We start from the raw sequence: 26245 nt of genomic DNA, 5'->3' as shown, positions 1-26245 counted from the left end.
GGAGAATGCCCGGTGAAGAAAGGTTTTCCTTAAAGAGTTAGGAAAGAAGTTGAAGCCATTCTGAGCCTTAGTTGTTTAAGTCTTGCTGGGAACCCTTCTAAGAGTTTAATTATCTCTTTCCCCCCTGCCCCATTTTTCTTTCTTCAGAGCTGCAATCAGCCGGGACCCTTTCTACGAGATGCTTGCTGCACGCAAGAAGAAGGTTTCCTCCACCAAGCGACATTAGTCACCTTGTCTAACTCTGCGGTGGTGAACTTGGCAGGGGATACCTCTCCATCTTCTGAGGGTGGGGGACGAGAGGCTGCACTAGATCGTCTGCTCTCTATTGCTACCCTCAGGAGACCAGCTTCCGCTTTTGCTATTCTTTTCCTGTGTGGGAGCAGGAAGAAGGGAAGGGGGCGCTAAGCTGATGGCAGCCACCAATTCACTAACTTCTTTCTTAGGAAGAATGCCAGCTTCTTATCTTGGCAATCTGAACCCCACTGCATCTTCTGCAGTGCATGTGACCAGAAGAAAAAGTGGCGAGAGTCTTTTGGGCTATCATAGCTGATTTGTTCATTGTGTGAGCTAATGGAGAGGTAGAGTGCATCATGCGGTATACACCCCTAAGGGGATGTAACTCTATTTTAAGTTGCCATTGCTACTCTCTAAAGCCCAAGCACCAGGAGTGGACCATGGACCTATAGAGCAGACATGCTAGCTTTGAAGCCTGGAGATTCCAGAGACACCCCATATTGCCTTTATTTTTTATTTGTTAGTCAAGCAAGATTGGTGGCTTCTGTTCCCAAAGCGATTCAGCCAGTGTGGTCTGTTAGGCATGATTAACTGGGATCCTCTTTCACTTTTTTTATAATTAACCATTAGGAGTATTGAGCAATCACGATGTCTGCTCCAACGCCTGGATTAGTGGCCTAGTGCAAGGCTGCCATCTCCAGGATTTCCACTGTCCTCGTTCTAGAGGGCACCTGCTTTAGGTTGTTCTTGTTATTGCTGCAAGCCAGTTCACAAGCTTGCAGAAATGGGCAAGCCAATTGTGTGATTAGTATTGATGCTTTGCAGGAAGATTTTGCCAACAACATGTGGGGACTGCCCCACTCAACTGCTGGCTTTTTTTATTTAGCATTGGAATAATGGCCCAGAATAGCAGAGTTTAAGGAAGAAGAAGAAAAAAACTTCCAATAATAAGGAAGGGTAAAGCACACATCCTGATGGGTGTCTTTCTGATCAGTCCTGTTGCAGTTCTTTTTTGGCAGGGATGGGGCCGGATTAGTTCAACTGAGGTTGCCTTGGAACAGTGGAAGTAGTAGTCCTTGACTCTGAGTGAAGCACAAGTAAGAGATTAGGGATTTGGGGGTGGGTGGGTTTGCTGGCTAATATTTGAAATTAGGTTTGTGGGAGTGGGGAGGAGAGCCACAAAGAAGGCTGCCTTCCCTTGCAAAATTTTGGGGAACTCTTGATTCCTCACCCAGTTCTCCAAGCTTCCAAACCCATCTGTGTATCAGTCTATTTATCTGAGATGTAGATACTCTCTGTACAGATTTCTTACCCCTTGAGATTATTTTGTATTTGTTTTAAAGATTGTTTTTATGAAACACGACAGGATTCCTGCATATTGCTGTAGCACAAGGGGAAAATGGGGAGAGTGAAAGATATTACAGGTCAAACAGTTGGATTATAATTTTGTTTTGAATCTTTTAGGGCTGGTTTGGAACTTTTATTTCCCACAACTTTGTGATTTAGCACAGAGCACCTGCAGCAAATAAACATTGAACTCACATCTGGCTTACATTTTATCTTGTTCTGCTCGTGTTCTTCTGCCGACAATTAAGCACATTCTGTGTTCTGAGGATTGTTTTGCACCAAAAAAAAAGGAAAAAAAAAAGAATCTGGCTCTTTCTGATTAGAGGCCAGATAATGTGGGCAGCCTCTTTGAATTTGCAAAATCAAAATTGTATGAAGTAACATGATGGAGAAGGTCTTCTTCTAGCTGGGTAAACAGGGATAATGAGATTGAATTAATTTGGAATCCCAGCAACGATGTTTTTGCATGAGGTTATTGCCAGCTAATCCTAGGGTTGCCTGTTGGGAAAAAATATATATATTGAGGTGGGTCTAAGCAAATCTTAATGGCTTTGGAGGATGTTGGCAGGATGATTTGGAGTCCATTATTGGATGTAAGTCTTCCTGATTTGCACCTTATACTGAGAGATGTCTATTTAAATAATTATGTGAGATTAAAAATATGGTATATCCACTGATGCAGAAATGATGAGCTTTTCAGCCTGTGCAGACTTGTCTGCTAATGGGATTTATATATTACTTGCCATCTTGCATATAAGAACTAAGATAATTGTTGCTTACAACATTTCAGTGCTACTGTATGTAATTTAAATAAAATGCAGAGTTGCAAGATGGAGGCAGGAAGTTTCCCACTCAGACAAGAAAAGAAAATAACCAGGTTCCTTTAGAGCTAACAAGGGTAGTGCTTATCCTTGGAGCAGGCAAACAGGATAATATGCTAGACCATCTTTGGGTAATTGGAAATAAATCAGCAAGAGTTTCTGACTCCCAAGCATCTCACAACAGCCCACTAAATTAAGATGCTGAAATTAAGAAAGTGGGGGTGAGTGGAAAGGTAGTTGGGAATGGATGTTTGTATGGAAAATCTTTGAGTTGGCACATCCTGTTTCCACATTCAATATTTTACTTGCTGACCTCTTGGGGTTGTGAAGAAAGCAGATTTCACCAGCCTAAGGCAGAAGACATGGACTTTCAGGTGGGGCACCAGGGAGAGCAGGCAGCCAAAGGGAAGATTTGCCTTCCAAAACATTGCAGCTGAGTGGCTGTTGATTATGCTTTTGCATGCAGACACGACGTAATCTTAAATTTACTCCATCCTGGATGCCTTTCAAAATAGATGCTGAAATGAGATGACCATTTAGAGCAGCTGAAGGGAATCAGCAAGGCTGTCTGGAATGCTGGGTGTTGTAGTCCAGCACATCTAGTGAACACATGGTTGGATTCTAAAGAATAAATTGTGAAGCATTGCAGTATTGTAAACTACCTAGAAAGTGGAGTAGCCAATGCCATATCACTTGGCATGCCAAGTTAAATACAAATATTAATTTACTTACAGGGAGGAGGGGGTGTTGAGGGATGACTCTTCAGAGTTAGAGCTACATCCTCCATCCCCTCCAGTTTCCCAGATCATTTAGGGGGGGGGGTTGTTAATGAGCCAACTTTGTTTCCTAGTTTGCTTACAATATGTAAAGAAATGTTTGAGAAAGGAAAGGAAAAGGGGAGAGAGAGAGAGAGAGAGAGAGAGAAAGGAAAAGAAGAAAAGAAAGAAAAATAAAGAGAAAAGAAAGAAAGAAAAAGAAAGAAAGAAAGAAAGAGAAAGAAAGAAAGAAAGAAAGAAAGAAAGAAAGACATATTATTAGTCTACCTTGTCCAAAACTCAACATGTTCTGGCAGAAACCAGTCCATGGTTTCAGTGCAGGAGATGGCCAGGAATGAAATCTGAGACACTCACTGTGTTTAGTATCGCTAAGCAGACCCACCAAAACAGATATATTGTATGGTTTTGGAAGTGATTTTTTTTTTTTTTACCAAAACCCAAACCTCTGATTCATTGCCTATGCATACAAGAGTGTGTGAATCACTACAGCATTATTTCTCATTTCACTTGCAAGCAGGCAAGTACATTCACTTTATTATTTCCACTGGCAAAATGGAAAAGAAATGATTGATGCCTGATGGTGATTAGCTTCCTTTTACTGTCACTACCAGTCAGAACTTGAACTTGAAATCAGTTTTGTAGCTACCTGATTCAAGTTATGGACCTTTGTTTATTAAAGACACTCAGGAAATGAGTGCTTGTGTGTATTGTGTGTATTTCCTCAAATTTACTTTTTGAAACTCACGCCTGGTTCATTACCTGAAGATGGCAGCAAAGTGTGATTTTTGAATTGTCACTACTATTCCAGATCCTGTTTAGAATGAGAACTGTACAATTCAGACTTGCCTATCTGGAATTCAATTTTTGTGTGAAATGGCCTTTAGTCTTCACAAAGAAATCATGTCTAGAAAGTGTAAGTTGACAGTTGGGACAGGGGGAGTGTTGTGTTGATTCATACTGTACAGTACCTCACTTGATACCTACATGCAAAGCTGCTTCTGTATATGAAAAACTCCATTTCCTTCAGATCATAGAATCAGGGCTGGAAGGTCTACCAGGTCCAACCCCCTGCCCAAAATAGGAATTTTTATACCATTCAATACTAATGGATGCCCAGTCTTTTCTTGAAAACCTGCAGCGATGGAGCACCTTCAGCTCCAGGAGGCAATCTATTCCACTGATTAAGTGTTCCCAATGTAAGGAAATTTCTCCTTAGTCCCAGGTTTGATCTCTCTTTAATGAACTTCCACCTACTGCTTCTTGTCCTGCTCTTAGATGATATGCAGAATAAGTCTATCCCTTCATCTCTGTGACTATCCCTCAAATACTGGAAGACATGTCATCCCTAATCCTTCTCTTTATTAGGCTAGACATGCCTAGGGATAACTGGTTCCCTTAACTGTTCATCATATGAGTCAGCCCTGTGTGTTTGTTTGATGGTTTATCAATCATACTGAACAGTACCAAAAATTATGCAGGGACTTTAATTAAAGGTACATCTAGCACTTCCAATCCAAAGATGTGTAATTAATATGCTTTTTTCTCCTTAATTGAAGTTTTATGCGAGGTAGGGAATGACGGAAGGCGCAGTGGAGAAAATCAGGAATTGTACATTAATACATTAATTGTATTAATGTACAATTCCATTAATAATGTTTCAATAATCCAGCATTTCTTTTAAGAGCTTCATTTGGATGTTGTTTAGGACAATCGCATGAAGAGAGATCTGGGATAGACAGAGGAAGAATAATGGCTTGCATTGGTTTTTCACCTGTTTGATTCCTTCAAGATGTGTTGGGACCAGTATTTCCCAGTCAAAACTTAATTTTAAATTGGTAATTTTTTAAAAAAAAGTAAAGTTTAGAGTGCTTCCTGAACAATTATGGGGAGAATGATGGGTATCTATAGAGAGATGATGCTTGTACATGAAATTTGCATGGCTCCATTTCCCAAAGTAATCTTCCATTGAAAACTCCCTAGTTAAAAAAAAATCTATGTACTTTGATTCTCCATGGCTATCTTTAGATGACAAGAATTTTGGTTTTCCAACCCTTCTGAATTTCTTTTAAAGCTTGCCCAACATTAATTTTGGCTGCTCTTACCACTTCAGCTCTATTGTGGCAACAATGTGTTCTAAGGATGAGTATATTTAGAGAAGCTCAAGAAAACTGCCAGCATAATAAGCCTTTATGGCCAATTAGTTGAGCATAGAAAGTGAGGTATCTATGCCAACCAGTCTTATCCATTCTCCATGAACTGGAAAGCATATCTTTCCTCATCTCCATAAAAAGTTAATAACTTGCTCTCTATATCTGTGCTCATTATGGTGGCAAGCATCCACTGCCTTCTAAACTCTTAATGCTGGCATGGCAGCAGTTTTGTTTATTTAATAGCCTAACCTACTGGAAACACAGGAAGTGAGAAGAGAGGATGTGAATCCCTTTGAATGAGAGCACAGATTACCCACCAAAGCAAAATAAATAAATAAAAATAAAATAAAATAATGTGTGGTTTCAGAAGTGATTTTTCATCCTTCACCAAAACTCAGATGGATTCATTCACAAGGACAAGTCCTTCACTGATGACTATATTTGATCACAAGGGGGCTCCCTTGTGACAGATCCAGAGCTGAAGTTTAATCTGCAATAATAAACTTCTAAATAACTCTACATTGAGCAAATTGTGTGAATGTATGATTGCAGCTGCAAAGCTTCTTATCAACTGGCCCAATGGAAACTCAAAAGGAACAAAGGAGAACCTGACAGTTTATTATAAATAACTTGCAAGGGAAGAATTAAAATTGGGATGGTGTCCAGGAAACATGTGAGACTTCATGCTATTATGTCTCTGTAAAGTGTTCAGGCTATCTTCCTTCTCTTCCCCCCCCCCCAAGAAGTTTGGGGATATATTATAGCTCCTTGTAAAGATAAAAGTGCTATAACTCGCTTTTATATTACGTATTTGAGATTCTTGCATCTGCCAGCTTTCCTCTAAGGAGTCTACAGAGAATAATAAAAATTATGATAGATTTCTGTCATCTAGAGACTAGAAACATCTGTCATCTCCTTTAATTGTTCACAAGTGCAATATGTTGGTGCCACTACTAACTACTAAATGGATGGCATTTACTAACTAGTGGCACCAACATACTGGACCACAGTTTTAGGAGAAGCTGTTGATAAATGCAAATGCATTCTGAAGATGGCTGGGAATATTCCTAAATCTCTTTTTCTTCAACTGCACTTAGATGTGGTTTAAGAATTAATGCTACACATTTCCTCTGTATATAAAGTGTGATAAGTTTATCACAGTTTCTCTGTAATATATAACAAAGGTAACGAATGTCTCAATTCTGCCCTGTCCTCAAAAATTCTTCACACAGAGATAGAGATCAATGCAATCTTTTTTCTTCCAGATTGCCAAACATTGTACTGAACCTCAATCCCTTTGTAATCCCAAACATATATTAAACATACATTAATTCCAATTAGCCAGATGTGATGCAGATTAAGATTTTATTAAGTAAAAGAATGGAAAATTGTGGAGAAGCCATAACAAAAAAAATCATTTGAAGGCAACTATATCTAGTCATTAGTGTTCGTTACCACTATGATTCACAGATGATTCCTTGAAAATAGCTTGCTTTATTTATTGCAAAATGTGAGTCAGACTACCTATACTAAAGATGGGGAAGTCATGTTGTAGGGATTGCTGAACTACAGCTTCCAGTAGACCCAGCAGTATCTGAAAGGGCACACTGCCCATTCCCTCTTCTAGGTTATTCCAGAATTGGACGGCCACTGCTTTTCTGTGTCATCTTATTGATCATTCAAAGGCATCTTCCATTTTAGTTGAATGTTCTTAGACCAGTTTGCTATAGCACCCTTCTCCAACACAGTCCTCACATGGAAAGGTTTCTGGGATTATGTGAAGCTCGGATGTTATTATTAATTTTTCACTTGAATCCCCAAAGCCGGCATATGTAGCCTGTAATGGAATCATATTCTTTAAAGCCCTGCTTCAGAACGGGGTCCAAAAAAATGCTGTGCCAAACAGTTCCTTATTCTTCAATTTACATTGCTCATGAAGATGGTGGGGATTCATTAAAGGGCATAGCTGGGAAGCTATATTAACATGCAGTCCGTCTATTTTTGAGCTAGCAGAGAAGGGATAGTGCAATATAATACTGTTTGCCCTTCTGGTTAGCAAGTAGTACTGCCCTTATAGATTTAACACAGCATAAATTAAGCAAATTGTTTTTTCCACTGAGTATTATCTTCCAGGTAATATTTATTTATTTATTTATTTATATCCAGACTTTATTTATCCAAATAACTCAAGGCAGTGAACATATCCAATGCACCCTCCTCCTCCTATTTACCCCACAACAGCAATTCTGTGAGATTGGCTTTTATGGCTAAGGTAGGACTACAACTCACACTCTCCTGCTTTCTAGCCTGGTGTCCTAACCATTCGACCAAACTGGCTCTCACTTTAGTGTGATTCTAAGAATTACTAATTCTAAAGAATTATTAGCGTAATTCCACACTCTAAAGTGGGTTGCCTCTAGGACACGAAGTTATTTTTGATAGATCTATATTCTGGTATTGAGGATGCTGATGTATGAACTCAGCAGGGATCACCTGGTAAGACAGGAGAAATTTCTCCTGATTCCATAGATCAGCCACAGGTCAGGCACCTGGGAAGTAAAGGGACAAGACTCTCAGGAGCAGTGGAAAAGAGTTAATTTAAAATGGAAGCATCTAAAGACAATGGAAAATACAGCTGCTTTTATAAGAAAAAATATCAAGTGGGAGCAGAAGACAAACTCCATGTCATTGCCTAGGGCTATCAGATAACCACTTGTCCCCCCCCCGAAAATGTGGCCCTCCCCTTCTCACATTAGTTCTAGCCCTCATTTCCCCTTGTTTATTCCTCCTTTGAAACAACAAAGACAGAGGTAGATGCAGAAGCATTTGCAGAATAGGACACTTGCATCAGAATGCTGAAATAATTTCTGCAGTAGACTTTCTGCCACCTAAGTACAGACAACTCCAAAAGGGATGGATTGTCCATATCATCATTTACCCCCTCTGCCCCTGCAAACCTCAAGCCCACCCCTCCCCTCCCCTTTCAAACATTAGAATACCCAGGATCTTAATTAAAGCATGCTCCTTTTGCAAGTGTGAAACAATTCTTGCGTGCAGGGGTAGGGATGTGGCCTATTTTAAAAACTTTTGGTCCCCCCCCACTCTATCCCAAGCCCAGCTTTATAAAAGCTGATTATTCAGGTAAGAAGTCTTGAATATCCAGAAGTGGAGGGAGCCCAGTCTTTAACTTTGACTGCCCTCCCCACCCCCATGAAAACATTATCTGCAAAACTCAATATTTACCTCAATGAAGAATCCTGTCCATCCTTTGTCTGGGTTTTTCATTTCTTTCTTATAAACATTTGTGCTCTTTCCAAGAACGAAAAAGACAAGAAATAGTTGATTACCGTTTAGAAAGCTGAAATCATCCATGAGGAAATAAGATATCAAACCACTGATGTATCTGAATAAGTACAAAGACTGATAATGGCTTTTTTGAGTTTTTGCTAGTTTTGGCCAGATTGAGCCTGAATATGCAGTCTGGGGAGCTGACCCATATATTGAGAAAGGAAGGCAAAGCAGATAAAAACAAATGTTTTGCTGCATTGAAAATGGCCAGATAGGACAATCAAGGATCTGGCCCAAGGTGAGATCTGGATAGCCACTCTATCTGATGAGTTACAATATGCTAAAGCTTCTTCAGAGATGACAGATGAAGGAGCTGCTTAGGTAGACACTCTATGGTGAGGTATGTTGGGAACTGTAGTGTAACAGCAATATTTAAACATCCATAAGTTTCCTAGGGGTGCTTGCTATTAATTGGATGGCTTTATTTTTCTCCACCAAAGCTGAATGAATGAGTGAATGAATGAATGAACAAATGAATAAATGAACAAACGAACGAATGAATGTCTACTCACCACTTTCTTCACTTTAGCACGATTCCATTTAATAGGATTCCTTTTAGCTTCTTGTCCAGATAACACATGCATCCGGAAATCTCTCCTACAGATGTTAAAAGTAGAGGAGAAAATTGTACACTCCCGTATTTTTTCTTCCTCCTTTTTGGAATAGGTTTATTTCTCATTTTAATTCTATATCTTACATCATTTTTTAAAAAATTATGTCATTTAGTTTTGCAAAATTAACTCTCAAAAACAGACAGAAAATGAATATATATATATATATATATATATATATATATATATATATGTATGTATGTATGTATGTATGTATGTATGTATGTATGTATGTATAGGGCCCCAATACCTTGTTTCATCATTAGTGTTAGCATAGTAAGCATAGATCAATGAAGGCTCCTGGTCTGTGGAAAAGTAAATAGCTCCTCCAGTATTTTTCTAGAAAAAGAGGAAGGATCAGTGAGAAAGAAATGAAGGCAGGTGTCCTTCTGAGTGTTGTTTTCCTTTTCCCTAAATGGAAACAAAAAACACTGTTGGTATGTAAATCAAATCTTGGATGCCCATGTCATTAATGCTGCCTTCTCCAATTTGCTGCTGTTCTGATGTATTGGAAGTCAACCCTCATCACCCTCTATTATGACCCGATGAAATCAAGATATGATGGACTATCAGTTAAATTGCTGTCTATACACCTGATCTATGGAAAAAGCAAACTTTGGTAACTTGAAGCTGGATTTGATATTTGGAAAGGGTAAGAATGATGGCTGCAAAACATGCACCAAGAGACAGACACATCAGCGCATGGGTGGGTCTGTGATTCTTCTTTTTAAAGGATAGGGTCTTTCTGTTATGTCTGTTTAAGGTTTACATTCCTATTCATCTGATGCCTTCTGTTCTGAGAGAATTAAATGGTTACTGGACCACAGAGAGCTCTGTGCAAAATCAGCAGTGAAAGCAACACTGGGGCACCAGGAAAGAGACAGGCAAGCAAATCCTTTTTGCCTTAGCTATCTCAGCTGCAGTGAGATCCTTGGTAAGCTGGTATCTGGGTGGACAGGACTGCGAGTGAATGTATGGACCTTGATCCTTACCCCAACAATTGGTATTGCATGTGGTCCTCAGGGCCGTAATCCTCCTGCTCCAGCTCTCCTTCTCCCAACAACCCAAGTTCTCCCACCCACCCTCATCACTCCAGTTCTCAAAGTACATTTTCCCACTCAGAATTGGATAGGGAGTACAGTCTATATGGGGTGGCTGTGACTAATGTTTGCTCAAAATAAAGAAATAGCTAATTTAAACACTTACTTAAAAATAATGAGTAATGTAACAAAGGTTTCCCAACCAGTGTACACCAGGGGTATTAGTGACTGAAACCCTTAGAATTCCCAACCACTCCATCTGGAGGGTTCCAGGTTGGTGCTTGCATTGGCCATAATATTGGATATACTACTAAGGTAATAAAGAGTGTTCTAAATTGATTGTTGAAAATGCCTTTTTGTGAGAATAGCAGAGCAACTATTTTTGGCTGTTGTGAATAATATGTCTCTTACCACAGTCCTGTTCCAATGGACCTGGGGATGCTGTTGATTCTGCATGGTGATAAGGTAAAAAGTGGCGATTGGAATTCCAATACTGTCTCCATAGAAAGCTAAGGCATGGTTCATATTTGGGATGATCCTATAAATGATCAGGGTGAGAACGGTGTGAAATGTATGCATTGCTTGAATAGTAAGAGTTCGCTTTGAAACAACTTTGTAGAGTGTTGGAATTATTGGGTTATCTGGCCTGTTTGGCTGAGTCATCAGCTGCAGTAGGCCAAGGTATGCGGAAGTCAAAAGTGAAAAAACAAGTTTGTGCCGTGCGGTGCAAGGGAATGTTGTTTTGGTGTTTGTTAGTGCCGTGTGCAACAGCTGTATAGTAGCGTGTGCAAAACAAAGTTAGCACGTGTAATATGCTAATATGCTGTGTCATAACAAATGTGGTTGGTGTAAGGTGGTCACCAGGTGCCTATAAACCCGCCTTCTGATAACACAATAAAAGGGATGCTTCGTCTTTGTTCGAGGCTCCCATCCCGAGGAAACCACGTGTACGTGTCTGTTCTTCAACACCCATGGGAGACCGCTGGCGCGTGAAAACCCACAGTAGAGTTGCCTATTTAATTTTGCATTGGCACACAAAGTAAACAAATCCTTAAGTCTGCTATGGTGTTAAAATAAGCTGCAGCACTGGGTTATTTTTCTGCTCCCAAACAATATGCCATTCCTCCTTTACTTTGACCAAGGAGGCTATTTAGTGATCCTTGGATATTATATAGGATTGATGCTACTCATGTATCAGTAAAGTCCAATAAATTCACAAACTGTATCAGAGAACTGGAATTCAAGATATAATCTGAGGCAATTTCCAAATAAGGCAAGCTTGTCATTATTACAAGGCATTTAGGAATAGTAAGTCTGATTCTTCTCCTCCACTGCCTCTCATTAAGCTCTAGATTAATTAATTAAACTCATCCATTGAGTTTATTGTCCGAAGGAGGGATTGGACTTTGCCCAGCACAATTTTTTTTTCATTTTAAATCGAAAGTGACCATCTAACCTATGCTACCAGTATAGTTGTTGCAAGAGTTGAATTGTAATTGTAATAAAATCCCTTGGATGAACTGTTTTTGTACAATTTATTTGCAACTCATTAATTCAAACTCTTGCTGAGCACTGATTATTTCTCAACTCTTCTCCACTCTTCTAAAAATGCAACCCCCCCCTCTCTCTACACACACACACACACACACACACACACATAACAGAGAACATTCTACTATGGCTCAACTCACCGGAGATATTTCTTTCCTGTTAGCTGATTAAAATAATAATAAGAATTGTCAGGCTGGCCCATTTCATCTCCTGATGCCACAATTAGATACTTTGCTTTGTTGACATAATGCTCATTATATTCTGGGAACAGAAAAAAAGGGGGGGGAAGGAAGGTGTGGGTCTCAGCCTTGCCTCAAGTTGAGCACAGAGCAAAATAGGATAGGGGTAATTGTTTGGAGGAAAGAGAATAGAACTGCTTTTGATATTTAATTTCTCCCCTCACCCACACCTTAACTATATGTCAGCCCTTCAAGGCAGACTTGGACACCAAAGTAGAGGTCAAAGTAACAGAATCTTGAAACTCTGATTGCATCTTCCCCTTCCTGCCTTTATCCTGAAGAGAATTAGGGAAGGTCTGGTCTGAGACATTTTCTCAAACTATTTCTTCTTTGGGCTGAGATTTCTCTTATCCGACCATTCCATTGGCTATAGCTCTCCCACCTGTTCCTCAAGGTTATTCTCACAGCCCATCATTGTATGCCTCAGTTTCTTTCACACACTTTGCATCTCCCTAAATCCATTTGTCTCCTGCTAAACATCACAGTCCTATAATCTAGTCCTTCATTAATTCAACCCATTCATCTCACCTTCGGTGGTGCTTACTTACTCAAAGGGTCGATATTCGAAGCAATAAGTTCAAAACGGGGATGATCAATCTGTTGAGTAATATTGATGTAGTAGAAAGGTGCCAGTGCAAAACTCCAGCCACAATATGATCTGTACTGGTGATGTAAATTCTGCAGAAGGTTATAGCTGTGACCTTTTGATGCAATGAAGGGAAGCTTGACAAAAAGCTAAATTGTTGGCATTAGATTTTTAAGTAATGACTCCCCAGTCGCATGGGCAGACCAATTTTACAAGTACTGAACATTGTTTGGCTCCTGAGGTCCTGTCAATAATCCTGGGTTCAAACCATATTGTAGATAAATGCCAGCTTTTTCCAACCTTGTGCCCTCCATTTCTGAGAACTTCAACTCTCTGAAATTCTCAGGGGGCAGGGGATTTGCTATGAACTAGATGGGGTACACAAAAGGAGGTCTTGTGACAGAGAGTCTTAGAAAGAGATAACTTCTTCAAGGGGCATTTTAGTTAGGACTTTTGGAATGCGTCTATTTTTTTGTGACGCATCAGATAACATGTCTGCTTTGAAGCAAATGCTTATTTTCAATTTTTTTTTTTATTCTGAGTGAAGTAACAGAGATGATAATTTCAGTGAACTTTTCTAGGGACAAAAGAGAGACTTCCAATTATTTTTAGGACAGTCCAACTGTACTCCTCCTTTAAAAAAAAAAAAACCAAATGGAAAAACTTTAAATTTTTATTTTCTTTCTGGCAGTCATTTTGTATTTTCTATAAGTCCTTCACTTCACTATTACACTAGGATGTTGGGAGGAGGCTGGTGGTAGTTGCCACAGAAACTATTGGCAAAATCTGCAAAGTAGCCTTCTTTTGGGGAAGACCCCCTGAGAACTTTATGTACTTGTATTTAATCATCTCAAATCTTGAAACAAAATGCCCCTTCCAGTTTATGCAATAATTTGTAAGCCTACATATTCAAGTACAGAAGTTTAGATTCATATCTCAGCTCAATCTGAACTGAGTGGAGAAGTGACATGCAAATAGGAAAGTGCTGGTACTGATCTGACAGTAGCTTTGACAGGACAGAACGTTTTTTCCCATTAAAATGAGAGCCAGCAATGGCAGCTTGGTGCATCCATTATTTTGGACTACAACTGTTCCAGTGCTTTCCCACTTGCTGTGCTGATGAGGATCATTGTGAGGTCAAGTCCAGAAAGATCTAAAATAGGCTGCTCACCCTTCTTCCACCGTAACCCAATTTTCATTTCCATTAGCTGAAGTCACCCAATTAATGTCTGAGACCATCAGGCTTTGGTTAAGTATTCTAAGCCGTTTAACTTTATAATTATGGAACTCCTTCAAAAAGATAAGAAGCTCCTTTAGAAAAATCTGGAGAAACAGGAGATTTCTTCTGTCACAAGCCAATCTAGTATATACAAAGTACAGGTGTATAGGTACTGCATCTGAAAACTCTCACCTCAACAAAATTCAGGACGTCCATAACGACTGAGACAAATGACACCACACGCTTGTCAATGGCTGCAGTCAGCCAAGCAATCCATCCACGCTAAGAGGGGGAAGATAGAAAGATGGAGCAGAGCTGCTGGAAATAAACTCAGGAATTTTTCTGAGATGGGTAGCCTTTTAAACACTTTAATGAAGAAAGACAGTGACGAGGAGTACTTTTTTGTTGTTTACAACTGCATGACCTACTACACATCACACCACCACTCTATCACATTAAAGATTAATTGTAGATCTATATACATTTCTCTCATAACATACTTGTAGAGGGGGGGGGTTGGTTTTTTTTTTTGCTTTTATACTATTATACAGCTGTCTTGGTAGTAACTTTAAAATTTGTGCTGGCAGCCACCAGAGAATGAAGAAAGACTTCAAGCAATAGCAATAGCTTATAGATTTATATACTGTTATATACAACACTCTCTGGGTGGTTTACAAATGTCAGCCTATTGCCCCCAACAATCTGGGTCCTCATTTTAATGACCTTGGAAGGATGGAAGGCTGAGTCAACCTTGAGAGCTGTGGCAGTGCAGTGGTTAGAATACAGTATCGCAGGCTAACTCACTGCTCACTTCAGGACAGTGGTGGGATTCAAATATGTGAACAATTGGTTCTCTGTGTGGATGCTGCTTCCAGAAGTCCGTTCTGGGCCTGGGCAACAAAAAATTAGCTACCGGTTCTGCCGAAGTTGTGCGAACTGGCTGACTCCCACCACTGCTCCAGGAGTTCGAATCTTACCGGCTCAAGGTTGACTCAGCCTTCCAAGGTCGGTAAAATATGACCCAGATTGTTGGGGACAATATGCTATCTCTGTGAACTGCTTAGACAGGGCTGTAAAGCACTGCAAAGCGGTATTTAAGTCTAAATGCTATTGCTATTGAGCCCATCAGGATCGAACACCAGGCTGTGGGCAGAGCCAGGTTGCAGTGCTGCATTGTAACCATTGTGCCACTAGGGCTCAGCAATATGCAGACTCTTGGATGCCGGACAAATTTACATGGATTATCACACGTGGGCTGTAAAAGTCCAGGCAACCACTAGATGTAACTAGCAGGTATAGAAAACTCTGTTGCCATTTGGAGCTCATCAGAATTTTTTCAGCCAAGTTATGTTAGCTCTACCAAGGAAGAAATAGAAACAGAGAAGACAAAAGGGGGGGGGGTGGAATAAAAGGGAGGGGTCCACCAGAGGATGAATGGAGAGCATACCTTTAAAAAAATTCAATGTAGAAATGGAATTTTTTACATAATAATAATAAAAAATCTAAAAAAAAAAATCTAACTGTCCAGCCATCTTACTTAGGCCTTGGCCCTCTCAGATACCTTGGATGAGCCTAGCAGCATAAATTCAGTAATTTGTACATCTTCACAAGTCTGTTTCAGCAAGAAATCTGTAACTGTGTCCATGGCTCGCACAGTGGCCTGCACAGGAAGAGAGCAGGATTATAGCTTCTGCAACGAGACAGATTTCAATGCAGATTTGACATGGTACATTCAAAGCATCAACAAAATTATGATTTAAACATATATGTTTAATAGGCTCCCGTGAAAAACCAATATCTCTCTGCTGAAAGGGGGGGAAACAGAACAAGCAGTGTTCAACATGTGAGACAGCAGAACAATTATTGTAAGTTTTATTCATTTCCCATAACCTGAAAAGTTAGCCATCGCATCATCTATGTCATTAAATGTTTTGTGGCAATGCCAAGCTAATCTTAAAGCAGCCAAAAGATTTTATTTAGGTGCGCCTCTTTAAAACTGTCATTCTTTTCTAAATGTGGTACGTACAATTTATTTGCTAATGATTTTTTTAAATGAAATCTTCCTAGGAAGAGAACAACAGTATTTTAGAAACCTTTTTATTGTTCACACCTGTGAACAGTTTGATCTGAGAATGCCTTTCTCTCGTCTTTGTTTTCACTGACAACTAAGCATTGCTGACGTTAAATAGAAAGGAGTTTTCTACAGCTCACAGGGTAATCACCATGTGGTCTAAATAGCAATGGCCCCCCAACCTTTCTGGCTTGGCGGACCAGAGGAGATGGTCCTGTGGGAGTGCACATCTTCATTTGCACCAGTGCCTGCTGCTCACACAAATGGAACTTTGTGTGTAAGTGCCCACAGCTCACACAATTGGAGCCGTACATACCGGCACGCACTCACCCACCACTTGTGTGGCCTGATGTCATATATAGTACTGTAATAATAACAATAACAACAACAATGTTGGAAGGGACCTTGGAGGTCATCTAGTCCAACCCCCTGCTCAGGCAGGAAACCCTATGCCATTTCAGACAAATGGTGTCCAGTCTCTTCTTAAAAACTTCCAGTGTTGGAGCATTCATAAGTTCTGGAAGTAGGTTGTTCCACTGATTAATTGCTCTAATTGTCAGGAAATTTCTTCTTATTTCTAGGTTAGATATCTTCTTCATAAGTTTCCATCAATTGCTTCTTGTCCTGTCTTCAGATGCTTTGGAGAATAGCTGGACTCCCTCTTCTTTGTGGCAACCCCTGAGATATTGGAACACTGCTATCATTTCACCCCTACGCCTTCTCTTCATTAAACTAGACATGCCCAATTCCAGCAACCGTTCCTTATATGTTTTAGCCTCCAGTCCCCTAATCATCTTTGTTGCTCTTCTCTGTACTCTTTCTAGAATCTCAACATCTTTTTTACATCATGATGGCCTGGTTCCTAACGGGCCACAGCCCAGTAGTGGATCGTGGACCGGGCATTGGGGACTCTGGTCTACAGACACAGACTTTAGAAGGGCGTATAGTTACACAAGTCATCGGTCCTCTAGAAAGTTTCCACTGGGTTCAACAGCCACACTTTATAGTAAATATGGGAAATCTGTAGCCCTCTATATCAGCAGTCCCAACCCTTTTTGAAACCAGAGACAGGTTTCATGGAAAACAATTTTTCCACGGACCAGATAGGTGGGTGGGATGGTTTCATGCGCTTCCCAAAGCCCCCACATGTGCAGATGAAGCTTCGCTCACTTGTGTGGCTGGGTTCCTAATAGGGCACAGAGCAGTACTGGTCCATGGCTTGGAGGTTGGAGATTCCTGCTCTATATGTTGCAGATTACCAGTCTGACATTTCTGTTCATGCAGGTTGGGGCTGATAGGGATTCGAGCCCAATAATTTCTGCAGGATCCCAAGCTCTACAACCCTATAGTAAAGAAGGTGAATTTCAGGATTACCTTGACCATTGGGAATTGGATGGCCCAGTCCAGTGAACTGGTTGGATCATTAATAAATCTCCACAAAACATATGCAAACAAACTATTTTCTGTTATATTCTTCATCCCAAAAGGATGCTTCTAGAAAGAATAAGAAAAATAGTCATTTCTTATTTAACAAAATAATGGCAGATATACTACTTGCTCTAAGGAAGAATGCATTTTATCCACTTCCCAGCATCTGTTGTAAATTGCTCAGCACTCAGCCTAACTTCTTTGCTTTTCAAAAGACTTTTAGCCAATAATTTACAGTCATACTTGTATTTTTCTCTTCAACTGCAGTCTAGAAAATTTTTTGTATGATTTCATGTTTGTAACTGCAGTGTATTGCTCTTGTAAACGTTATGTAAGTACAAGTAGTCCTCACTTAGCAACTGGAATTGGGACTGACATCTCCATTGCTAAGCAACATGGTTACATTGCATGACTGCAATAGACTTTCCATTCAGCAAGCCTTCGCATCATTACAACTTGCAATTATACGGCTTTACAGCTTCTCCATTGATTTTGCTTATTGGAATCTGGTTGTGAAATGTACAAATAGTGATTATGTATCTACAGGATGTTGCAATTATTTTAAATGCCTACCAGTTGCAAAGCACTCAAATGTCAAGCATGTCACCATAGGGATACTGCCAGGATCAAAATTTCAAGAATATTTTCTGGATCTGTTCCTGCTGCTGTGGAAACTCCATGCAAGATGAAGAATATGATAGAACTATTATTTTCAAGTTTTGAAAGGCTGCTTAGCCCATGTACGATAAAGTAGCACAAGAAAATCGGTAGGGCTCCAAAGTTGCAGACCAATATATAGCATTTACTCAAGAGCCATATATGCATGTACTGTATATGTTTATCCATCTAAGTTACCATTGGGTGTTTTTGTGTGTGTTTGTGCATGTGTGTGTGTAATTCACATTATTTCCAAATTTACATCGATTAAGTATTTGAGTACATGTACACGATATACAAATGAGTGATTTCATTTGGTAAAAAAAAAAAAAATATCTAAGGGGCTATACTGTATTTTTGAAAATCCACTCAGTTCACGCCTCTTGAAATGCTGGCTGTTGATTCTGTTTTCTGGTTCTGTTTGAATCTCACTGCCTGTGCTCCTCTGCAGTGCTGCAGACCATAAAGTCTATTGCAATGGCACAGAAAGTTTCCATCAGGAGCTTCTTTGGGGTCCAAAATTATTGCCCTGCATCACTCTCTCTCCTTTGAAAGCCAGAAGGGAACTTCGAAGCAGGCAAAACCCACAAGTACTTACGTAGAAAGTGAGAGGCTGGAAGGGGATTTGCATCAGAAGAACTGCAAGCCTGCCAAGACAAAGCAGTCAGTCCAAATCTGTTCTGAAGAACAAAAACATCGCCCCATTTTGGCAGAACCTGCTCTGTCATAGGCAAACTCAAACAAAATAGTTTGACACCAACAGCATCAGGTAGGTGCCATTTTAAAGTTAGTCAGCCTGTGGGCTGGACCCAGCTTTCAGCCCCTTTTTATGACCCCATGAATCTCCCAGCTGTCACAGGGATGGAAGTAATAATAATAACAACAACAACAATAATAATACTGTCTGTGGCTAGCTGTTATGTCAAGACTATTCCATTATTCTAAAGAGAAAGTAACAATTGAAAGGGCCCAAGCTTTTCATTTCAACAAAATGAAAATCAAACCACAGGTACATAAACATCCATTCATCATCCCGCCCACTCATCAGAAAAACAATAAATCTGAGCTCTGCCATCCTGGGAGCATTTTGTCACCAGTTTTGTCTCTCCATCCTCACTGCCCCCCCAATCCATATATGTCAGGCAAAGATGTGACCTGCAATTGTAACGAATAGGAATTGATTATGTTGCATTGAATGAACAACTCATTTAGTAGCTAATTTATATTTATCAACTGTAGCAAAACTCTGATTTTTTTAGAGGTGGCTGAAAAGCAGAGAACGGTGGGTATGTTTGCTCTTTAGTAGCTAAGTGTCCTGTAATGCAATCAGCTTGCTCTAAAATTCATGGCCCTCGCTCATGTACTCTAGGGCAGTGGTTCTCAACCTTTTTAATGCCGCGACCCCCAACCGGTCGTAAGTCGAGGACTACTCAACTGGTGCAGCACCGTTTGCAGAATGGGACTTTTGGCGGACTCAGCAGGGCAGAGACAGCCTGGACAATTCCTATTGGCTTTTGAAAGCCAATAGAATTAGACTCTATTCAAGAGAGTCTATTCTGTTGGCTTTCAAAAGCCAATAGAATAAAAGGGAGTAGCACAGCTAAGGAAAAGGGGAAAAAAATGGCGGACTGTGTTGTTTGGCGACCCCTGTGAAATGGTCGTTCAACCCCAAATGGGGTCCCGACCCACAGGTTGAGAACCACTGCTCTAGGGCCATGTTTAACTATGTGACATTGAGAATAATTCTGCTTTTCAGATGATTAACATTAGGCTTATTCCACTCTATTAGATCCAACTCTAATATAGTATTGCAATATAAGAAAATAATGGATTAGCCTGGATTTGAATTTTGCTGGAGTTAAAAAACAGTCTCCATTTAAAAAAATCTTAATGACACATAAGCGCAGCCTTGGAGAAGATATTTGAATAATTATTAAACTATTTTTAGCAAATACACTCATAACTTATAGGTTTCTTTTTTAATCATAACCCCCATAATTTTCTGACCCTGTCTTATACAGGTAGTCCTCAACTTACAATCATTTGTTTAGTGACCGTTCGAAGTTACAGCGGATCTGAAAAAAGTGACTTATGATTGTTTTTCACATTTAGGACCATTGCAGCAGCTCCATAGTCACGTGATCAAAATTTGGATGCTTGGCAACTGGTTCATATTTATGACGGTTGCCATGTCCCGGGATCATGTGATCAGTTTTTGTGACCTTCTGACAAGCAAAGTCAATGGGGAAGCCAGATTCACTTTACAACCATATTACTAACTTAACAATTGCAGTGATTCACTTAACAACTTTGGCAAAGGTTGTAAAATGTGGCAAACTCACTTAACTATTATCTTGCTTAGCAACAGAAATTTTGGGCTCAGTTGTGATCATAAATTGAGGACTACCTGTATTCAATACTTCAAGAACCAAAATAAACAAAGTTGGAGATGGTGAATGTCTTGTCTTGTTTTGTCCCCCTAATAAGTTTTTGTTAGTTATCTGTGCTTTCTGAGAAGTATAAATCAGCTTTATCTATTTAATAAAGTTCATATGTTCCTGAAATTTAAACAACAAAAATCCAAATTATCAAAGGGTTTTCTCTGCATCTAAGAATATTAATATAGCTTGAAACTTATAAATTAAGATCATTTGTGGGTGTCCTGATGTTAATTTTAGAAGATCCACTAGAGGGAGTAGAAGCAGTAATGGGAAAAATCAAAGGAATTTCATATATTAGCAGATTTAAGATTAATAATGAGAAGACAAAAATATTAACAGACATGAAACCATAAGATTAATTAGAACTGATGGACAAAATGTGACTTAAGAGTGATAAAAAAATAAAATATTTGAGTATTACTGTGACAAATATGAACTGTATGGTATTTCAAAACAATAATGTTAAGACAAGGACAGACATTAAGAATGACATATTAAGATTGGAGAAATTAAAACTGTCACTGTTGGAGAGAATTTGTGTAATAAAATGGTTTTTTTTTTTGCCCAAAATGATATTTTTGTTTCAGACAATGTACGTGTTTTGACATCAGATGTATCATTTAAACAATGGCAACAATATATATCTGAATTTATATGGCAAGAGAAAAATATTAGGATTAAATATAACTTATTTAATAAGAGAAAAGACATTGTCTATATTTTTATTGTGACTGGAAGCGTCTTTTTAATTTTTTTGTAGAAGAGTGAAAAAAATGAAAAGAACGAAGTTACAATTTATGGTTTTCATGATTAGACAGGATAGATTATAGAAAGAAGAGTAATATGATGTAACTTTAGAGAAAGAGAGATGTATTATGTATGTACAGTACTGTATTTTCTCTGTATATAAAAATTCCCTTGTCATGCTTAGGTGTGGTCTATGTCTTCCTAAATCTCGGGTCCTCTACAGAGGCCTGAAAGTCTGAAAATTATCTCAGCTGTTCTTTGCACTGCACTCTTCTGGACAGGGAGCTCTGATGGGATCTGTTGGAGCTACTCACCCAGCTTAGGAATCAACTGGTCCTAAGATCACTGGGACAACTTTGGCTTTTACATTCTACATCATCCCCAGTTCCTCCTTCAGGCCCTGGTACTTTTCCAGTTTCTCATATTCTCTATATTTTATTTATATATACATATACATATACATTACATATACATATTAACAACATATTAACAAGAAAAAAGTCAAGGAAACTGTAAGTCCACTAATGAGAGAAGACGGCAAGGAAATAACAGGCAACAGGGAGAAAGCAGAGCTGCTTAATTCATACTTTGCATCAGTCTTCACACAAAATAAAGAAACTATAACCCAACATACCCCCCCAAAAAAAAAACCACTGCAAAAGACAAATTAGAAACAAAAATTAAAATAAGCAAGAAAATGGTAAGAGAACACCTATCCGCCCTTGATGAATATAAATCACTGGGGCTGACAGATTACATCCCAGAGTTCTGAAGGAGCTGGCAGATGTTATCTCAGAACCATTGCACCACATCTTTCAAACATCCTGGAGAACCAGGGAAGTACCTGAGGGTTGGAAAAGGGCTTATGTGGTCCCCATCTTCAAGAAAGGGAAAAAAACAGACTCAGAAAACTACAGACCAATCAGTTTAACATCAATACCTGGGAAGATCCTAGAAAAAGTAATCAAAAAACAGATCTGCGAACAACTAGAAGCAAACAAAGTTATAACTAGTAGGGTTTGTTAAAAACAGATCAGGCCAAACCAATCTTATTTCATTCTTCGACAAAGTGACTAAACTAATAGACCAGTGAAATACTGTGGACGTAGTATACTTAGACTTCAATAAGGCATTTGATAAAGTAGACCACAACCTACTCCTTGGTAAGCTAGAAAAAGGTGGAATAGACAACATCACTACCAGATGGATCTATAGCTGGCTGGCAAACCATACTCAACGAGTAGTCCTCAATGGCACTGCATCCACATGGATAGAAGTAAGCAGTGGGGTACCGCAAGTTTTCATCTTAGGCCCAGTACTCTTTAATATCTTCATCAATGACTTAGATGAGGGAATTGAAGGGGAACTCATCAAATTTGCAGATGACACCAAACTGGCAGGAGTAGCCAGCACCCCAGAAGACAAGCTCAGGATCCAAAAAGATCTTGACAAACTTGAACAATGGGCCCTATCCAACAAAATGAGTTTCAATGTGGAGTAAAGCCAAGTTTTACAATTAGGCAGGAAAAATCAAAGGTACAAGTACAGATTGGGCAAGACCTGGCTTAAAAACAGTAACTGGGAGAGGGACCTTGGAGTCCGAGTGGATGATCACTTAACCATGAACCAGCAGTGTGCAGCAGCAGCCAAAAAAGCTAATACAATCCTGGATTGTATAAACAGAGGCATAGAATCAAGATCACGCAAAGTATTAGTACTGCTTTATAAAACTCTAGTAAGACCACACCTGGAATACTGCAGCCAATTTTGGTCACACAAGCACAACCTGGCTCCCCAAGGAACAACAAGACATTTGGTTTAATGCAACTAGTTAGAAAGTGTCTTCTGTTACATTGTGAGTCAATGTGATATGAAATTAAATAATGACTTGAGATGTCAAAGTTCAAATCTAACTCAGTTGTGAAGGTCACTAGCCAATTTGCCCCACAGAATAGTTGCAAGAGTAACATAGGATAAGTCTTTCTGTGGGCACTTTGGGGTACCCACTCTGTTCTCTTTTCCTGGCTTCCCCCTCCCCAAATTATTTCCATTGTAGTGATTTATAGCAGCTTCATACACTGATATAACAACAACAAAGAGATGTTTTATATTTTATATTTATAGAGCAATACATAATGATACTATAAATCATGATTATGCAAATAGCTGAAATCCTCATTCAGTCTTCCTCTCTCTAATTGCTTTGCTTATTGTTCTGATAAAGTTTGCAGTTATTGCTGTTCCACTTCTACCTCTGCCAGCTTTCCAAAGACCTTTTCCTCCCTCAAAAGATTAATGGTCTTTCTCCTTTGCTGCCCTTAATATCTCAAACTATCTTCTGGAGCCTTTGTGCTGAGCCATCTATCTTAATTCCTTTTTAATATGGTCTTTGGAGAGTCGCAGAAGAATCTACAAAAAGACTTATGATGGACCAATAGGTTGATCAGATGAAATAAAGGAATAGGGTCTTGGAGAAAATGCTGTGATCAAAACTTCTGAAAGAGTGTATTCAAGAAGTCCAAGTAAGTACCAATAACAATAGTAATTCTTAATCTAGGAAGATAGAGGTACATCCCTGTTTAATCCTACTTCTATTCCACTTTCCTCCCCTAAATTGTTTTAGGTTTTAAATCCTAATCTTATATGAGATAAAGAAAATGTAAAAATAAACTAGAGATACAGTAGATGTACAGCTGATACACATTCAGTTGTTGCTTTCTACAACACATCTTCCTGTTGTCAGGTTCCTAATTTTTGCAGGATTGGTGATAGCAACAGCACTTAGACTTATATACTGCTTCACGGTGCTACATAGCCCTCTCTAAGTGATTTACAGAATCCTCCTATTGCCCCCAACAATCTGGATCCTCATTTAACCGACCTCAGAAGGGCGAAAGTCTGAGTCAACCTTGAGCTGGTCAGGATTGAACTGCTGGCAGTCGGCAGAATTAGCCTGCAATACAGCATTCTAACCACTGTGCCACCACAGCTCCTGGTACCTATGGAAATCATTGAGAACTTTCCCGAAGAAGTTGTTGAACTCCTGTCATTACCCCTCCTTAAGGAAAAATTTACATACGATCCAGTTGTGACTGCTAGAGTTCTAATCTGATCAGCAGAGTATTCAGCAGGTTCTTCTGAATTGTCATTTCTTCCACTAGCAAGCAAAAGGAAACATGACTTCTTCATCTGTGCATTCTTATATACTTTGGGCACAGCAATGGTCACCATATGCCACCAGATTGTTTTATCCACTTCAGAATCTGGGGATGAATAGACAGATATACTGTAGTAAAGATAAGACTCCCAAGTCCCACACCAATGCAACCAGACACGAAGTCCAACAACAATACATTATCACAGAGGTCCCCCAACCTTTTGGGCACCAGGGACCAGTTCCATGGAGAAAGGTTTTTCCAAGGACCCAAGAGTGTGTGATTTTGTGTGCTGCCTGCATCCCACAGATGGGGCTTTCCTTTGTGGGAAGTCAGCCCCCCAGAGAAGGAAATATTAAAAGGGCAGAAAATTATATTTCCTCAGAGGATCTTAAAGAGGCAGAAAAGCATGCCCAGTTTTTCTTAATAGCCCCAAGTCTCCCTCCCCCAAGCAGAAACCAGTTCTGTAGAAATGGAGATTAATAATCTATTCAGGAAGGTTGTAGCCCTCCAGTTAGAAGCTTAGGAAGACAAAGACACCTAAAATCTACAGACCCCACCCAAACTCTAGGACAGGACATAATAGGATTAACCCACAGATGCCAAAGGGGCATACTCAGACTCAGGTCAAAGTACATGACACAGAGGGAGGAGAGCCTGTGGCTTTGTGGTTAAATCACTGCCTAATATGTAAACTGCCCAGGTTCGAATCCCATAAAGGGTGTGGCTAACTGAAGAGAGCAGAATGAGCTCGAAATGGCCATCTTAGTCTGGGCATTTAAAAGCATAAAAGCCTTTTGGATTAAGATATGGTGGAATATTCAAAGAATTTTCAAAAGAAGGCTAAAATTTACCCCACAATTGTTTTTGTTGGGTATTGTTTCTGATTGTGATGACAAAGAGATTATTTTAATGTTAAACTTAATTACAGCGGCAAGGTTGTTAATAGGGCAATATTGGAAGAAGGAATTTTTGCCTACTTTGCAGGAATGGTTTCTTAAAGTTTCTTACTTAGCTGAAATGGCAAAAATTTTGGCTTTTTTGAAAGATCAATCACAAGAGAAGTACCTCTTGGTGTGGAAAAGATGGATAAATTTTATACAATATAAGTATGATATAAGAAAATATCATTTAGCTTTTGAATAATTTATATTTAAAGTTTAAGATATTATTTAGAAGTGTAGAATAGTTTTGTTTTTTTTATTTTTTTCTTTTCTTCTTTTTCTCTTTCTGTTTTTTATATATAATGGAGTTAAAGTATTTAATAATTTGTTTACTGAATGTAATTATATTTGTTTGAGGTTTATTTGGGTTTAAAAGTTTTTTCTTTTAAGTTCTAGTTAACCCTGTATTCAGCTCTGGGAAGAATGGGGGAGGGTTTTGGGGTGGGTTGGGAGGGATTGGGGAAGGAGTTTTTATTGTAAAACTGTAAAAATTTATAATAATAATAAAAAAAGTACATGACACAGGAAATACAAAGCCTCAAACAGGAACAGGAAACAACCCCAAACAAAAGCCCAAGAAGGTATAAAACCCACTCCCTACATGTGCTCTCTCTTCTTCCAGAGCCATCTTTCTGCCTGGCTCTCCTCTTCAATAAACTACAATCTTCTTCCTAAAGCAGTTGCCATGTTGTTTATTCCCAGCTTGGACTGAACCCTGATGAAGACTTTTCCTTCAACAGCTTGTTTGTGCAGACCGATTGCTGGGGTGCGGCCGCCCAGTATCAGTCCACGGACTGGGGGTTGGAGACCCGTGCATTATCACATCATAAATTACTTGCTGGGATCATCCACCTCTGTGGGGCAAAAGGACCTGTTAAGT

At 39.3% G+C, this 26245-nt stretch overlaps 2 protein-coding genes across 5 annotated transcripts in view; one reads left to right on the top strand and one right to left on the bottom strand.

Annotated features, from left to right (window-relative positions):
- Positions 1-1783, top strand: part of CYTH1 (cytohesin 1) — a 76672-nt gene extending 74889 nt beyond the window's left edge. For all 4 annotated transcript variants that reach the window (XM_039345229.1, XM_039345246.1, XM_039345239.1 and 1 more), the window contains exon 13: positions 148-1783. In XM_039345229.1, the coding sequence (XP_039201163.1) occupies positions 148-226 (79 nt within the window). In that variant the 3' untranslated portion in view covers positions 227-1783. The remainder of the gene's footprint in view (positions 1-147) is intronic.
- On the bottom strand, positions 1108-16307 carry LOC120307511 (autocrine proliferation repressor protein A-like). Its single transcript, XM_039342369.1, has 10 exons — positions 16290-16307; positions 15484-15582; positions 14115-14204; positions 12666-12795; positions 12019-12139; positions 10739-10865; positions 9538-9626; positions 9189-9273; positions 8572-8637; positions 1108-7165 (listed from the first exon to the last, which is right to left on the bottom strand). Exons 1-10 carry the CDS (start codon positions 16305-16307, stop codon positions 7040-7042), a joined length of 951 nt encoding a protein of 316 aa, XP_039198303.1. The 3' UTR covers positions 1108-7039.
- Positions 16308-26245: the final 9938 nt, after the last annotated feature.

Source organism: Crotalus tigris, unplaced genomic scaffold (genome assembly GCF_016545835.1).
Source record: "Crotalus tigris isolate CLP2741 ecotype Arizona unplaced genomic scaffold, ASM1654583v1 scf7180000017551.9496454, whole genome shotgun sequence".
NCBI lineage: Eukaryota > Metazoa > Chordata > Lepidosauria > Squamata > Viperidae > Crotalus > Crotalus tigris.
This window is presented reverse-complemented; position numbering and strand designations above follow the sequence as displayed.